The 15,519-nt window shown below is 39.6% G+C and overlaps 1 protein-coding gene across 1 annotated transcript in view; it reads right to left on the reverse strand.

Annotated features, from left to right (window-relative positions):
* Positions 1 to 13,012, reverse strand: part of LOC113022421 (inter-alpha-trypsin inhibitor heavy chain H3-like) — a 29,445-nt gene extending 16,433 nt beyond the window's left edge. Inside the window, exons 1-16 of the mRNA XM_026167813.1 lie at positions 12,899 to 13,012; positions 12,116 to 12,276; positions 11,884 to 11,988; positions 11,416 to 11,578; positions 11,209 to 11,319; positions 10,157 to 10,285; positions 9,918 to 10,034; positions 8,460 to 8,628; positions 8,253 to 8,363; positions 7,894 to 8,075; positions 7,605 to 7,784; positions 7,388 to 7,509; positions 5,753 to 5,985; positions 2,194 to 2,268; positions 1,787 to 1,837; positions 250 to 282 (exon numbers count right to left, since the gene is read on the reverse strand). Coding sequence (XP_026023598.1) covers positions 250 to 282; positions 1,787 to 1,837; positions 2,194 to 2,268; positions 5,753 to 5,985; positions 7,388 to 7,509; positions 7,605 to 7,784; positions 7,894 to 8,075; positions 8,253 to 8,363; positions 8,460 to 8,628; positions 9,918 to 10,034; positions 10,157 to 10,285; positions 11,209 to 11,319; positions 11,416 to 11,578; positions 11,884 to 11,988; positions 12,116 to 12,276; positions 12,899 to 12,970 — 2,014 coding nt within the window. The 5' untranslated portion in view covers positions 12,971 to 13,012. The remainder of the gene's footprint in view (positions 1 to 249; positions 283 to 1,786; positions 1,838 to 2,193; positions 2,269 to 5,752; positions 5,986 to 7,387; positions 7,510 to 7,604; positions 7,785 to 7,893; positions 8,076 to 8,252; positions 8,364 to 8,459; positions 8,629 to 9,917; positions 10,035 to 10,156; positions 10,286 to 11,208; positions 11,320 to 11,415; positions 11,579 to 11,883; positions 11,989 to 12,115; positions 12,277 to 12,898) is intronic.
* Positions 13,013 to 15,519: the final 2,507 nt, after the last annotated feature.

Consider the following 15,519-nt stretch of genomic DNA (forward strand, 5'->3'; position numbering starts at 1 on the left):
ACGATCCAGAAAATTCGATACTTTTACGTTTGAATTTTTACGTTTTACACTCTGTAATATAATATCTTAAAAATGAAAGTTTAAGCAAAAAAGTCAGTAATTTCCAGTTAAAATGTTAATGAAAAGCTCTACGGCTGTGAATCCTTCATCAGAAGAATAGACGTTAGGAAACCCAGTAAACTACGCATTAACAACCTTAAGCAGCAATTACATAATATTAAAGCAGCTGCAGTATGTGTCACATCATACCTTGTACGGCACGAGTACGTGTGTTTGAGATTCCTGAAACAACAAAAACACAAATTGATAACATGAAATTAAGAAACATGTTTATTTCGATTTATATTTAATACTTAACTAGCCGAATGGCCCAAAATAATACACAAGGTCCCTTTTTCTTGTTCCCACACAGCAAGGAGGTCTGGCCCGGATCTGGTATCAAGCCGGCACTGCTGACCGACCTCTGGCATGATAGGACGTATGTCATCCAGACATGGGCCAGGCCTGGCAGAGATGGCACTGTCTATGTGATGGCATGGCATCGATTGTGGTTTGGGTTCTGTGGCCCAGGCTCATAGAAAACAGGTCTTCCCTGGATCCAGCATCAAGCTGGCACTTCTGACTGACCGGTGTCATGGTAGGGTGTTTGTCAACCAATGTGGGCGACCTCTGGCAATGATGGCACTATTTATGTTCCTATTTTCCTATTTTAGTTAGAAGACCCAAATGCCATGTTGCAGCCAAATGCCATGTTGTAGCCAATGTTTCAAGTGCAGGTTTGACAGGTTTGTGAGGAAGCACTCAGTTTAGAGAAAGTGTGTGATTGGCTGAATGTGGCCTGTTGTATGGAGCATTTTGAGTAATCTGGGAAACTAGAAAAGTGCTATATAAGAGTCAGTCCATTCACTTATGAACAGAGTTTTGTCATGTTACTTTTGCACTGTTTTGCATGTTCCAGGACATTATTACATGGCTTGATTAAGGTACACATTAGGCCGACATCTGGGGCCAGACCTGAAACTGTTCTGTGCAGTGTGTCTACAACTGGCCCATGGCTGCACACAACTTACACATGGCCCACATACCGCAAAGAATGACGGCCCTTTGGTGGCCCAGACCAGGTTTACCAGAGGTTGTCCACACATGGGCCAGCACAGGACCACCAGTGTGTCTGCAACTGGCCTTGTGCTGGCCTATGTCTGGGCCACATCTGGCAAACCAGATCTGGGCCACCAAAGGGCCGTCATCCTTTGCGGTATGTGGGCCATGTGTAAGCACATTTTGTGGGCCAGATCCGGGCTATACCAATTTTGCTATGTGGGTTGATTCAAACATGTTTTTTTTTAAGTAAAAATGTGTTAATTCAATTCATTGCAATGCAATTTAATGTATATATTGTTAAATTTCAACAACAGTTGCTTCACAGCACTGTATATTGTTAGATTATTCACACAGGTTTTGTCTTACTTTTATTATCCTTTTTTTTTTAATCATTAGAACAACTGAATTAGAAGGTAGTTCAGTTTCTTGAACATTGAACTTATAGAGACTAGAGTTTGAGAAATCTGTTAAAAGCTAGTTTTAAAAATGACTGAATTAACTGAACTTCTCAGAGAAGTCATAATTTTCAAGAACTAAACTTATTTTTCTGTTCAGGAATGTGAGTTAATTATGTTACCTTGGCATTAAAAAAATGTTTTGGTAGTTACAATTCTGTTAATTTAGAGCAGCCGTTACATAAACCTTGCATTGGGTGATGGTCTAATAAATTTGTTTAGCACTGTACCTGATAAACTGTATCCTCCATAGCCTCCAATGGATTGTTTGTTCATCACATCTGTGATTAGAAACAAACAGTAACATTTAGGAATCTGTTATTTTCTTTAAAAAATGTTTTAGGGTACGGTACAGTTGTCAATCTATGTCTGTGTAGGTTCGCAGTCATCCAGATCATGATAATCTAAGGAGACTGGAAGGAAAAGTTACTGGACTTCTTTAAGTTTCTTGAAGACATTTCATCTGAGTAACGTCTTCAGTTCTAAAATCAAATGGTGGATAGTCCCAGATAGTTAAACCCTATCGAGGTCGCTTAAGAGGACTATGTATCATGTGACTCATCACACAAGTGTGAAAAAGGCATGGGTCATTATCACTAGAGGTTTGGGGTGAAACCATTGTGGCATCTAACCTCACCTGACGCAAGATGTGAGTGATGGTTGAGTTGCCTGGAAATGGGTCTCCATACTGGATTGTCGTGAATAACCCCTCCTGTTCAAAGATAGTTGTTGACAGTGAACATAAATGGCTGCTTTCATTCCTCTTTCAGATTATCTATTGTCTTCTCCTTCCAAAATGTGAACATTGGTATCCTCGACAGAGTGACCTTTGACCTATAGATCCAGATGTACAGCCAAGTCTTTTCCTGTCAAGGTGGTTCTTCTGTGTTGTGCATTTTTTAGAGTGGGTGTTGAGATTCGCCAATGTTGAGGTCAGTGTTTGTGTTCTACCCATTATTCCTAGTGCTCTAGACTGGATAACCATTTATATAGAGCTTACTTACAGCAGTCTATAGCTGTGTCGCAAAACATCGGCTGCATCCTTCGGAGGCCGCATTTGAAGGCCGATTACGTCACAGCCAGGCAACGAAGGCTGTCCCAATTCGTCGACTCCTTCAAATGCGGCCGACAAATGCGTCCTTCATTTCCCCGAATTTGAAGGATGGGTCGGGTGTGTCCTTTGTGGCCCACCATATCCCAGAATTCATAGCACGGCCCAGCCAAATTTCAGCTGCCAACAATGGCGGCCGCTACTGAGTTTTAAAATTAGTCTTATTAATCTTTCTGAGTCACAAAATAAACTTTTAACATATTTTCAGGCGAGAAAGTAGCTGTGTAAACATCAAATATCTGCTCGGTTTATCAAGACATCGCATATTGGCAAAAGTGTGCCGACGTTTTCAGAGACGTCTGTTACCCACCCGCTCGATAGCAAGCCGGGGGGGTTCAATGGTCACTCCAGCCGGCGAGAGCAGCGGACTCCCGACTTCATCGTTTTCAGACCCCCCCTCTTTCGCTACTCAGGTTAAACATGATATATAAGTCACTCTGATGACTTAAAAATGTAATTTTTTACCCTTTTTCTGTGTTTTATTTGTTCCGGAGTAAATCGGTTTGGCTGAGATCAAAGTTATTAGATTAACTAAAACTTTCTTAATAATTAACTTTATTAATTCCTCCGGAATTTTCACAGAGCTGAATAAACGTCAAACAGAAAACTGATTAAACAGAAGTGTGAGACAGGCGAGAATTTACGCCAGTGTCCTGTTATATTTTAGATAGCAAGGAGCAGACGGACGAGTTTATTAAACTCCACCGAAACAGCGGTAATGCAAATCTGAAGGCTAGACCGTCCCATTTCACAGCCTCGCACTTCCGGCCTTCTCGGTCTTCGAAGGACCCGGCCCACGTAGACCGCGAAGGCCGGGTCCCCCGAAGGATGCAGCTGACATTTTGGGACACAGCTTGTAAGTGTCACAGAAATGGCTTATGTATAAAGAAGTTTAATAGATGGTTCCAGCAGTTAAAATGTTCTTGCTTGTACGTTTCTGTGGTCAATATTGTAGTTTTGTTACACCGCTATTATCGCGAGGTTTGGGCGTGATAGTATAGGCTGTGAGCCCACGTTTAATAATCACGCTAAGGAGTCCAGCGAGCTATCTGCAAAGGCCGGGTTAGTCTACCAGCTGTACAAGGTATTTGTCATTTGCCATAACTGTATTGTAATATTGTGAAAATTTGTAATGTATGGTGTTCTAATTATTTTATGTTTTAATTTAGAATGCACAAGACTATAAAGGTATTCTTTTAGGACCTCCAAAGTGGCAGGTGGCCACGGGGTAATTTTTGTTGTTAAAGCACAAGTGTTACTTTTGATAGACTGAAGCGCTTAAAGCCTTTGTGTTTTATGTTTGTAGTTTTCACGGCGTTCAATAAATGCAGCGAAGCGCCCGTCTTGAAGAAGCTGTGCCTGTGTTGTCATTTCGGAGTTACACAGCTTATGTTAGTCATGTGTTGTGGGGCGTGGTCTGCGGTGCTGGACGCACCTGCACAGCATCCATAATCACACCTGCTGTGTTAAAACACAGTGAATTGGGGTTTGGGGCTGAGTTGTAAGCTGCGTTGAATGTGGTGTGATGTGCAATATAGATGGCTCTGAACGACAATCTCTGGACCCGCTGTATCACACTGTTAGGGTGCCTGGGTCGTCGACCCAGTGTTTTGTGTTTTTGGTTCTTTGATTTTGTTTATTTCATTATATTATGGGTTATAGGTTTATTCTTAGTTCAGGTTTTCTGTGTGGGTTTTGTTAGAGTTTTAGTGTTCTGGTTTTCTGTCTGTTATCCATAGTTGCTGTCTCCGCGGGTCAAGTCTGCATCTCTGTGTTATGTTTCCTGTTTTACTTTGAAAGTACTTGTCTCATGTTAATGTCTCTGGTTTTGCTGCCTTTGTCTCGTTAGGCCTGATTTGCCCCAGCTGTGTTTCCCTCCTGTTTCCCATTCCCTGATTGCTACCTCTGTGTATTTAAGCCCTGTGTTTCTCTTTGTCTGTGTCGTGATCTACCCTCATCTTGCTGTGTGTTCTGTTTGCGTAAACCTATTTTGTATTCTCAGTTTTGTTATCCTTTTAAGTTCAGCATTAAAGCTGTGTTTTGTAGTTTACGTTTGTCTCCGGAGTCTGCACTTTGGGTCCTTTCCTGCCTGCACACAGCCATTTCATAACACACACCATATCATGTTTTCTAACAGTACCTAGTTTATTAGTTAGTATAGGTTTACTTATATAGTGTATTTATAGTTATTAAGTTAGTACAACCTCAAGCAGTAATTACATCATATTAAAGCAGCTGCAGTATGTGTGGCCCGGATGCACTGTCTACATTGGCTGTCTCTCACCCTTTTTCAACCCTCTTTCAGTAAATATTCTCAGTTGTGGTTATTATGTGTGAGTTTTGATGTTTGAAGTTTAGAACTTTTAGTTTCTTTTCTTAATTTTTGTAATCATAGTGATGCCTCTGTTCCCGGTCTGCACTGGTTAGTATCTATCAATAGTGGTCCAAGGAAGGAACAGTGGTGAACCAGCGATGGGGCCATGGGCGGCCTAGGATCACTGAGAAATGTGGGGAACAAAGACTGGCATGTGTGGTTCGATTTAACAGATGAGCTACCGTGGCTCAAAGTTCATCCTAGCTCTGATAGAAAGGTATTACAATACTCAGTGGATGGCAGTTTGATGCGCATTGGGTTTTTCCTTAACTTGACAATGACGTTAGTCTACTCACCCAGGCGACTACTAGTTAATCAGTTAATCCAACCCTGCCAACTGCATGTCCTTGGACTGTGGGAGGAACCTGGAGAGGACTAGGGCTGCCACAAACGATTATTTTGATAATCGACTAGTCACCAATTATTTTTTTGATTAGTCGACTAATCAGATCATACATCCATTGGACATAAAACGTACAGCTTATTGCACCAGCATGCATCTGCTCTTATATAACTATCATTAGCTTACAGCTTTAAGCGTTTAAGGTATGTGCTAAATAAAAATAAAGACAAGATGATAGTCAGGGCATGGCAGTTTGATGCATATGTTTTTTTTCCCCTTAACTTGACAATGACATTAGTCTGAGGGCTAAAAGTAGAGATTATGAGGCATTTCATTTATTTCAGTCTTTTTGTGTTTGTGATACTCACCAGATGAAACGCGACTACTAGGAGCCAAATATTGTCTTGAAAATTTGTGATCTACACGGGGCTGCCATCTCTGTGGTGTTTCACCTTCCTTTGGTTTATGAAGCACATCTGTGTTCTCTCCTGGAGGCTTTGTGACCACCATAGATGTGAGAGGAGTCACAAAACTGTACTTCAGTGACAGCTCCAAAGCCTCCTTCTTTACTTTCTCTTTCTCCGGTCCCGATAACTGAAGCCTGTGCCACAAAATATTAAATAAATATGAACATTAAGAAAGAATTAAATGTGCACTTGATAACTTCTGCATGTCCTTGGCCCATCTTGAGTGTTTTTAAAGTACTGCTGTATAGGTGGAATTTTTAGAAAATGGAAAGATTAGATTAGATTTTGTGATTCTATCCATCCATCCATCCATTCGCTTCCGCTTATCCTTTTCAGGGTCGCGGGGGGCGCTGGAGCCTATCCCAGCTGTCATAGGGCGAGAGGCAGGGTACACCCTGGACAGGTCGCCAGTCTGTCGCAGGGCTAACACATAGGGACAGACAACCATTCGCACTCACATTCACTTGCACATTCACACCTAGTGGCAATTTGGATTATCCAATTAACCTATCCCCACAAGTTGCATGTCTTTGGGAGGAAGCCGGAGTACCCGGAGAGAACCCACGCAAACACGGGGAGAACATGCAAACTCCACACAGAAAGACCCCGGCCTGATGGTGGAATTGAACTCAGGACCTTCTTGCTGTGCGGCAACAGTGCTAACCATTTTGTGATTCTAATCATAAAAATTGATAAAACAATAATTTGTGTGTAATATTATCACACAAATGGTGACAACAGTGAGTTCATGTGCCACACTTCTTTTTAAAGCTGGTCCTCATTTCCAGATCAACGGAAAAATTTACTGATACATTCAATAGAATGTAAAATATAGGTTTTTAGGTCATCGGCTACCTGCTAATATGAAACAAATTTTCAAGACAGGTTAGCCTCAAACAGAGCTATGCAATTTGAAATGTGTTTTGTTTCTGTAATGAATCATTTCAGTCATGACTTGTTTACTGAACTGTGTTTATGGTAGTTTTCATGATAGAATCTTTTACCATTAGCTACTTTCAGCCACTCCCTTATTCACAAGCTGGTCCACATTTTATGATCGGGCAGCTTTTTATCATCATCATCACCATCATCTTTATTTATAAAGTACTTTAAAAACAACCACAGGTGACAAAAAGTGCTGACATTAGAACTAAATAATACAATTAGATGAGGTATAAATAAAACCCAAATAAAAGAAGGAAAAAAGTAAAATAATTAATTAGTTAGTTAATAAATGGTTTAATTCAAAGAGAAACTAAGTCTCACTACAGTCAAAAGCCAGCTTTTTATGCAGCTTTTTATGCCAAATACCCCAAGGGATTTGTGACTCCTCTCAGAATCAAACCTGGGGTCTTTGCTCCTTAGAAACGTGTATAAAGCTGGTCAAAATAAGGAAATTACTGTAAATATGTTACCTCAGGGAAATTATTAAATAACTTTGGCCTTTTCTAAAAGCCCAACTTTATTGTACATTTGACCATTAAATAAACTGTTAGGAACAGTCAAATGAGGAAAGATGGCATATATCATACTCACTCTTTGTCTAGTAGCTGCTTAACTGTGAGGTACGCCCAAACCCTCTGGATACGGTCATCAGACACTGTTCCAGTGGATTCCACGGTTTTATTTGATTTAGAGAATATTATTCTTCTATTACTCTGTAACAATTCAAATGCAATGTAATGTCAGTATAGATACAGGGAAAACAGTTTAAGAAAATGACAACTGATGAGTCCTGCAAATCTATTTTTACCGAAATGGCCACAACTTGAGGGGTGAAGGTTTCAATATTGTTATCTGTGATCTCACCGGCCACCACAATCTCAGAACCATTATAATACTGGCTGAAGTTAGTCTGGGTTAGATTGGTCCCACCAACATAGATCATTGTCACGTCTGTTAATAGAGGTGTGGCCACCTCTTCATAGAAACCCTGTTGATATACAATGTGGACATTATACAAACTATTCTTGTTTTTTCTTTCAATCCTCTGCGATTTTTAAATCACATCATAAGAGTATTTACTGTATAAGGAAAATTACCTTCAGCTGTAAATCAGCATCAGAGTCTTCATATATCCGCCGTGCCACACCATTATTTTGCAGCGACATTTTCTCAAGGAACTTAAAATCAACATCAAAACCAAAACCAAGACAGTACAGTGGGAATTTGCCTGCAATAGCTTGTCTTACATTTGACTGAATATTCTCCAGGTTTGTCACCCCTGAAAAGATGCAAGATATACCCAGATAGAGTCAGAAATAACAGTCTCAATAATGCTAAAAAAAAACTTGATAAAAAAGCTTAAAACATATAACTAAATTAAATACAGTGTTTAATCTAATCCCCTATTTCTTGAAGTATTCTTGCACATTTATGTAAATGTGTGCTTTATTATAACCTGAGGTTGGGTCTCCATCTGTAAGAAGTATCAGAATAGATGCTGAACCTTCTCTGCTATGATCATTCAGCATACGTGCTCCTTGCAACACTGCTTCATTTATATTTGTGGCTGAAATTCAACAACAAACAAACAAAGTTTCAGGCCAGACATTTTTCTGTCAAGTGTTCATATTCCATAATATATATGTTTACTGCAACTCCTCACATCCTCTAGCTTGTATATTGCTTGCAAAGTTTTTGGCGCTTTCCAGGTTTTTGCTGTTGGCCTGAACGAGTTCTCGCTTCCAGTGCAAAATGTTGCCATCAAAAGTGATCAGACCAAAGTGATCATCTTCTGCCAGATCATTCAAAATGTGGATTAATGCAGTCCTAGTCTGGGCAAAAACATGTTACATTTTTAAAGTGATTTAAACATATTGCATGTTTTAGAATTATAGAGTGAAAAACCACCACAAAAGTATTGATAAAAAGTTCTTTCCCTTTTCCTGATTTCATATTTTTTCCATATTTGTCACAGTTGCATGTTAAAGATCATTAATTTAATTTTAACATTAGACATAGATGACCCAAGTAAATGCAAAATGTAGTTTTTAAATGATCATGATTTAAATTTTAAAAAATTACCTGTACCTGTTTCCATGTGTAAAAGTAATTGCTAACAAATATCAACAAACAACACATCAAGCCCTAAACTAATGAATCTTGAGAACACCTGAGAGACAAAGTTACTGAGATATATCAGTCTGTAAAAGATTATCTGTTTGTGCGTTGAAGCTCAAGCATACTAAAATTATGCCGCACGACAGTGGTCCAAAACACACAAGGAAGTCCACCTCTGAATTACTGAAAACAGAAATATATGAGTAAAACAAATAAACAATTCATGTCAGGACTTAAATCCCTTTAGATGCTTTGGCATGGCCTTAAACTGACCGTTGTAAACCCTCAAGTGTGGCTGAAAGAATTCTGCAAAGAAGAATGGTCCACAGCAATGTTAAAGACTCAGTGCAAGTTATCTCAAAGACTTGATCGTCTTTATCAAATCGAATTTAATTACTGGAGTCCAAGATAACAAAACAAACTGGAAAAACGTGAACTAAGCAGGCAGGCCGAACACATGGCAAGAAAGGAGGGAGAATGTGACGCTGAACAGAGGGAAACACAGACACTAAATACAAGAGAGAAAAAGGACAAAGAGGAAACACCCGAGAAACACAGCTGGCAACTAATGAAGCAGACAAGACGGGAGAGAAGCAAAACAGAACATGACACACAACAACAGGAGACTATCAAAGTAAAACAGGAAGTACAGGGAAAACACACACACACAGGCAGATATCCAAAACCAGAAACACTAAGTAAACTCAGGAGCATAAGCATACTAAACTAAGAAATAAACGATTCAGAGAAGATTGAAAAACCTCAACCTCAAAACAGTAAAAACAAACCACTGGGTCAACGACACAGGTAACCTAACAGGCGATACTTTTGGAAAATGTTTTTTCCAAAATAAATAAATTCATCATCATTTAAAAACAGCATTTTGTATTTACTTGGGTTGTCAGTATCTAATACTAAAATCACATAAATCTAAAGCACGTTGGTGTGATAAAGATGCAAAAATCAGGGAGGAGGGCAAATATAGGCCCTTCAAAGAATTTACCTGGAGTATTTTTCTGCCACTCATTGAGCCACTCTGATCAATAACAAAGACGACATTTTTTGGCACTCGAGGAAGATCAGATGGAGCAAAGTGATGAACAAAGTATCTGTCAGATTTCTAAGGAGCAGTGAGAAGAAGGTTCGTTGGTCAAAAGATAATTTAAGGAGCAGAAAAATATAATATTAATTCAGCATTTCTTTTTCTCTTTGTGTGTACATTGATAATTGACCAGGTTTTACCTTGATGTGTCCTAGTCCATTGTCCCTGTTGACATCATAAATAATAACTAGATCTCCATTCATACCCTGATCACTACAGCTGTCACACATCTTCTGTTGGTCAACTGTTGGATAGAAATACACCCACGCCTGGAAACAGAATGAATTTAATTCTTTAGACTCATGAGAGACAGAGAGGTCAGTGATTTTAATTTCTGTTTACTTGATAAAAAAAAAAAAAACTGTGTCCTTTCCTTCCAAACCTTTGATTGCATTCATCTGAAAGGTGAGAATGTACAAGCTCAATTTCAAAATATTCTGCACAATGTGTAAGATCTTAATATAAACAAAACTTTCAGACAACTTACACTCCATATTAAAGAATAAAGGTCAGCAGCTTAAAATTCAGTTTTCTAACAAGTCTAATTATACTAAAAAATATTTAGGTCTGACTGGTCATAAAAAGAGAAGCGGGGAATTTCAGCAGTAAAGATGGTCTCACCACTTTCTCAAAGACTGTCTAGGAAACTAGACAGTTATAATATGATATATTAAAAGATTCAGAATATAGAGACATATGTTTTTACTCAAGGACCAAATGTTTGAATCAATATTTTATCATTGTCCATTCAGTTGGCACCACATTTAAAATAGACGAGACTTTGTAGTAGCAATCCCTGCATGAGCTCAGGAACACTTGAGAAAACCATTGTCAGCTAATATGGTTTGTTGTTGTATACACAAATAAAAAAAAAATCAACAAGATTGTGAAACACTTATTTCTTATTTAATTTCTTATTTGAATTTCTTATTTCGTATTGAATGTGGACTGACGTGATAAGAAATGCAACTGCCATGTACACATGACATGGTTAACTTGTGTATTTGTACATTTCTGTGTAGCTTCCACCATTTAATCCTTGCCTCTTCCTTCCCTCGCTTCCTCTTCCTGATTTTCAAAGGCATCCTACAACCTATCATCCTATCCTGATAGTATCTATTTTATTGTCTGTTGTGACAGGACTTAGGTTCACTTAATGCTTTACAAAACTGAGATTTCCAATATACGGTACCTCTTTATCTGTGTGTGTTTTAGTGATGGCATTAGCGAGGGCTTTGGTGCTCAGGCCTCCTTTCACATCGATGAAACTGAAGCCAGCTTCCTCTTGAATGTGCACGTCCACCTGGTATTAAGTACAGTAAATATAAGATCTAGTCATGGCTTACCTCAGCATTGTTCTCCTAAACAATCACCGAACAGATACCAATAAGACAGTCACCTTGAAGTCACTGACAGGCTGCATGGGTCGAGCATGAATTTGCAGCTCGTACTTGCCACGTGTTCGTTTCATTAATTCCTCATATGTGAGTTCAAAAGTGACCTTTTTGTGAGCAGCCACAGTTACAGAGGTCTTAAATTCCTCCAGAGTCCTTCCTACAGAACTATAGCAGAAACAATAATCATTTCCTTAAATAGAATGTCACAGCAGGTTATTGCTAAAATGAGAACATTAAAAAAACAGAACAAAAAACCCCCAAAGTGGGAAGAGGGGACATCTTCCCACACCCTTGTTTCAAACACCCTGCCTGTGATGGGGGTATCCAGGAGATTTGTGGTGTGCTTTGGCTTTGTCCCAGTTGGTCCTGTTGGACTTTCACCCTTTGGCCCATGGATCCCCCCCAAAAAACTTGTTTTGCGTGACTGAGAATTGTTTTTTTTATGTCAAGTTATGACTGAACTCAAATACCTGACAAGTCCAGCACTTTCACCACGGGACACAGCTTCAGAGTACTGTTGCTGAGCTTGCTCCTTAGCTTTCACAACACCATCATAAACTTGGCCATCGATAAACCTGGAGGACCAAGAGAAGCCCTGGTGTAAATACACACTATTGAGTATCCTGTAATTTGTTTTTCAGTATAGAATTCTTTATTTGCAAATGTCTCTGGATGGTTACACATTATTTTAACTTCACACACATTCGAAATTTACTGATGAAGGCATTCTTGGGAATCCGAACATGGAATTCAATTTCCTTTGACTCGTTCATACGATTGGCCACACGGCTTGTGATGACAGTGGTGGCATAACGACTGGTCACTGTGGAGTTTATGTGAAAGCTGTAGATGTCCCAGTCATCCTGAGCAAACACAGGAGGCACATTTTTAAAAAAGTGGCTTAGGTGATCTTATTGGTTGACCAAAGGTCAGATGTAAAAACAGATGAAAAACAATGTGTTGGTGGATGACATCAGTGAAATCTAATTGGTTTAACTGCAGTAACACCCCATTCTTTTTATTTTTCCTCTAGTTTTAACTATTACATTCTTTCCCTAAAGAGTTGATTTCCCAGACCGACTGGGAAACAGAAGTTTCCAAAGTCAGAATAATATTACAATATTTAAGTTAAAAAAAGAATAGACAATAAATATTTACTTAATGGGACTTGGCATTTTTAACCTTAATTTAGAACTTACCAGTGCCGTTATCAATAGCAAGCTTTAACTATTAAAGTTTGCTCAAATTTCCTTTTGACTTCGACCCAGAGCAAGAATAAAGTAAATATGCAAACAGAGATTGATCAAAATTCCTTCAATTCACAAGACATTATGCGATCTTACTGTATATTAGTTAGCTAAAGACTTTAACCTTTTATTTTTGCCTCCTCAACATCCGTAATGCAAACATGCACACACACACATTTTTTTAGATTTTGGATTCTTGAAGTGGTTCTGTGGCCCTTTTTAAGTATTATTATCTTACCTTGTTTGGCAGTGTGGAGGCCAAAGACAGCAGCAGTCCAAAGAGAGTGATTTGCACCACACTTCTCTCCATTATGCCTCCTACCAGAGTGCAATCAAGGCAGCTGAAACTGCCTTTTAAACTCAAACAAGGACAGCACTGCTGTGTAAATATTTTTAATATTTAAAGAGCAAACTCTACTTTCTGTCCTCTTCTGCCAGCAATAACAAACACCCCCACACACAAACCACTCCTCCAACAAAGTGATTTTCCTGCAGTTTTGTGAGCTTTAATGTTGACAGATCGGTGCACTTTACCAGGACTTTGTTACCACAACAATCTTTTCATTTGTGGTAAGCCACAGTGTTCTGATAAAGATACATGAAGACAATTTGACTTTGTAATTATTGGTGAAACTGAAAGAATGCATTAAATTACATTTTCGATAAGACAAATCAGTGTTGTGCAACATAAAAATCAGTCAGTGGTCTCTGAAGGGCAGATTCAGCAGACATAAGCAAGCAGGTCATTGTGAGAGGAGAGACAAGGGTATAGTCAACAGTGCTGTCACTCCAAAAGAGACACCAAAATAGTTAATATATCTTTGTGTTTAGGAGTAATAATAGAAATCGACGATTTTTCATGTAAAACAAAGGGGGGACTAGGAAAAAAAAGTTTGGGAACCACTGCGTTAGATTACTAATTACTGAAAAAAGTAATGGCTTTCCCATCACTGGATATGGGGTTGTGACGTTCGGTGAGCCCCTGCCATTTTCATTCCTAAATAAATAGATTATTTTAACTCCTTACAAATAATCACAGTGCACCTCATCTGAACCTTTTCCTAGGTTCATACCTAGTTGAGGATTGATACTTAGTAACATCTCAATAACATCTCATTTACATTAAATTGTAAAGATAAAACCCCAGATAAGGTAGATTAAATTAGTGCTCTGCGGATGGATGTTCTAGAATACTTTTTTGTCTAGTTTCAGACATGTCAGCTAAGTTGGACAGGTGCTGACAGTAGACTATTGATCTTGGCATGTAACTCTTAGTGACAGAACTTTATAACAGCGGTCCCCAACCTTTTTTGCGCCACGGACCGGTTTATGCCCGACAATATTTTCACGGACCGGCCTTTAAGGTGTCGCGGATAAATACAACAAAATAAAACTAGTACCGGTGCCGAAAAAACTAAGATTTATTCTTAACACACGTGAAAAGACCCAGGAAAACCGAGTTAACGCTAAAAACGATAACAAAATAATGCTGAAAACCCTGAAAACCATACATTTCACACCTGAGCCTCAACTCTCGCGGCCCGGTACCAAACGACTGACGGACCGGTACCGGTCCGAGGCCCGGGGGTTGGGGACCGCTGCTTTCTAAGGTCACACATCTGTACTTAATGCTAAAAGCATGAGTCTTGGTCATTATATTGCAAAATTACCTTCCTGCTGTGGTAATTAGTGATGGTAAATTTGATTCTTTTTACTGAATCGAGTTTGAATGAGTCACTCACCAAAATTAATCGGGTTTTTTGAGTCCTTTCAGTCACTGAGTCAGTTGCCCAGAGAGCGCAAAAATGTACATTTTCACTCAAACTTAATTTGTTTCTCTTTTCATGTATATCATACTGCTAAGATGAGTGATTGAAAAAGAAAAACAACAATTTTTATACAGCAAAAAAGAGCAAAAGATTTTAATTTTATTTTATTAGTATTTTCCTCAAATGTGTCAAATATATATTTTCTCATGTAAATGTCCACTGAGCTGTGAGCCAGGGGGCGGTAATGCGCTTTAACATTGGTTGCCAACCAAGAAGAAGAAGAAGCTGTGAGCCAGGAGGGAGGGGGTGAGTGAGTTGTCGTGTCCAAATTCATGGGCTGCATTCTCCTGAGGCCGCATTTGTAGACCGATTACGTCACAGCGACGCGCCGAAGGCTGTCCAAATTCGTAGACCCCTCCGAATGCAGCCAACAAATGCGTGCTCCTTTTTCTGAATTTGAAGGATGGGTCGGGTGTGTCCTTCGTGGCCCACCATATCCCAGAATTCATAGCGCGGCCCAGCCAAGCTCCAGTTTCCGGCTAATGGCGGCCGCTACTAAGTTTTAAAATTACTCTTATTAATCTTTCTGGGTCACAAAATAAACTTTTAACATATTTTCAGGCGAGAAAGTAGCTGTGTAAACATCAAATATCTGCTCGGTTTATCAAGATATCGCATCTTTGCTAAAGTGCTTCGACGTTTTCGGAGACGTCTGCTACCCACCAGCTCGATAGCTAGCCGGGAGCTCGAGGGTTACTGATGCGGCCGAGAATGGCACAACTCCCGGCACATCATTTTCAGATCACCGCGGACTTTCGCTGCTCGGGTTAAACGTTGTCAGCCGGTGATCAGCTGTGATCAGCTGATCACGGGGCCGGGGTTAAAAGAGAGACGCCAGACATCATTCTCTTCGTGTCAGGAGCTCCGAAACTCTGCCGACGTCAGTCTCCGCCTGATTCAGCAACCGTGGGTGATTATCCCTTCAATCCTTTTTCTCTTCCCGGCTCCGCTCGCTCTCTGTCGGTAACGACCGTTCCGAAGCCACGCTTCGTGCACTGATCGTTACTAGAATAAATGCGTGCCTGCTCCA

This window comes from Astatotilapia calliptera, chromosome 5 (genome assembly GCF_900246225.1).
Source record: "Astatotilapia calliptera chromosome 5, fAstCal1.2, whole genome shotgun sequence".
NCBI lineage: Eukaryota > Metazoa > Chordata > Actinopteri > Cichliformes > Cichlidae > Astatotilapia > Astatotilapia calliptera.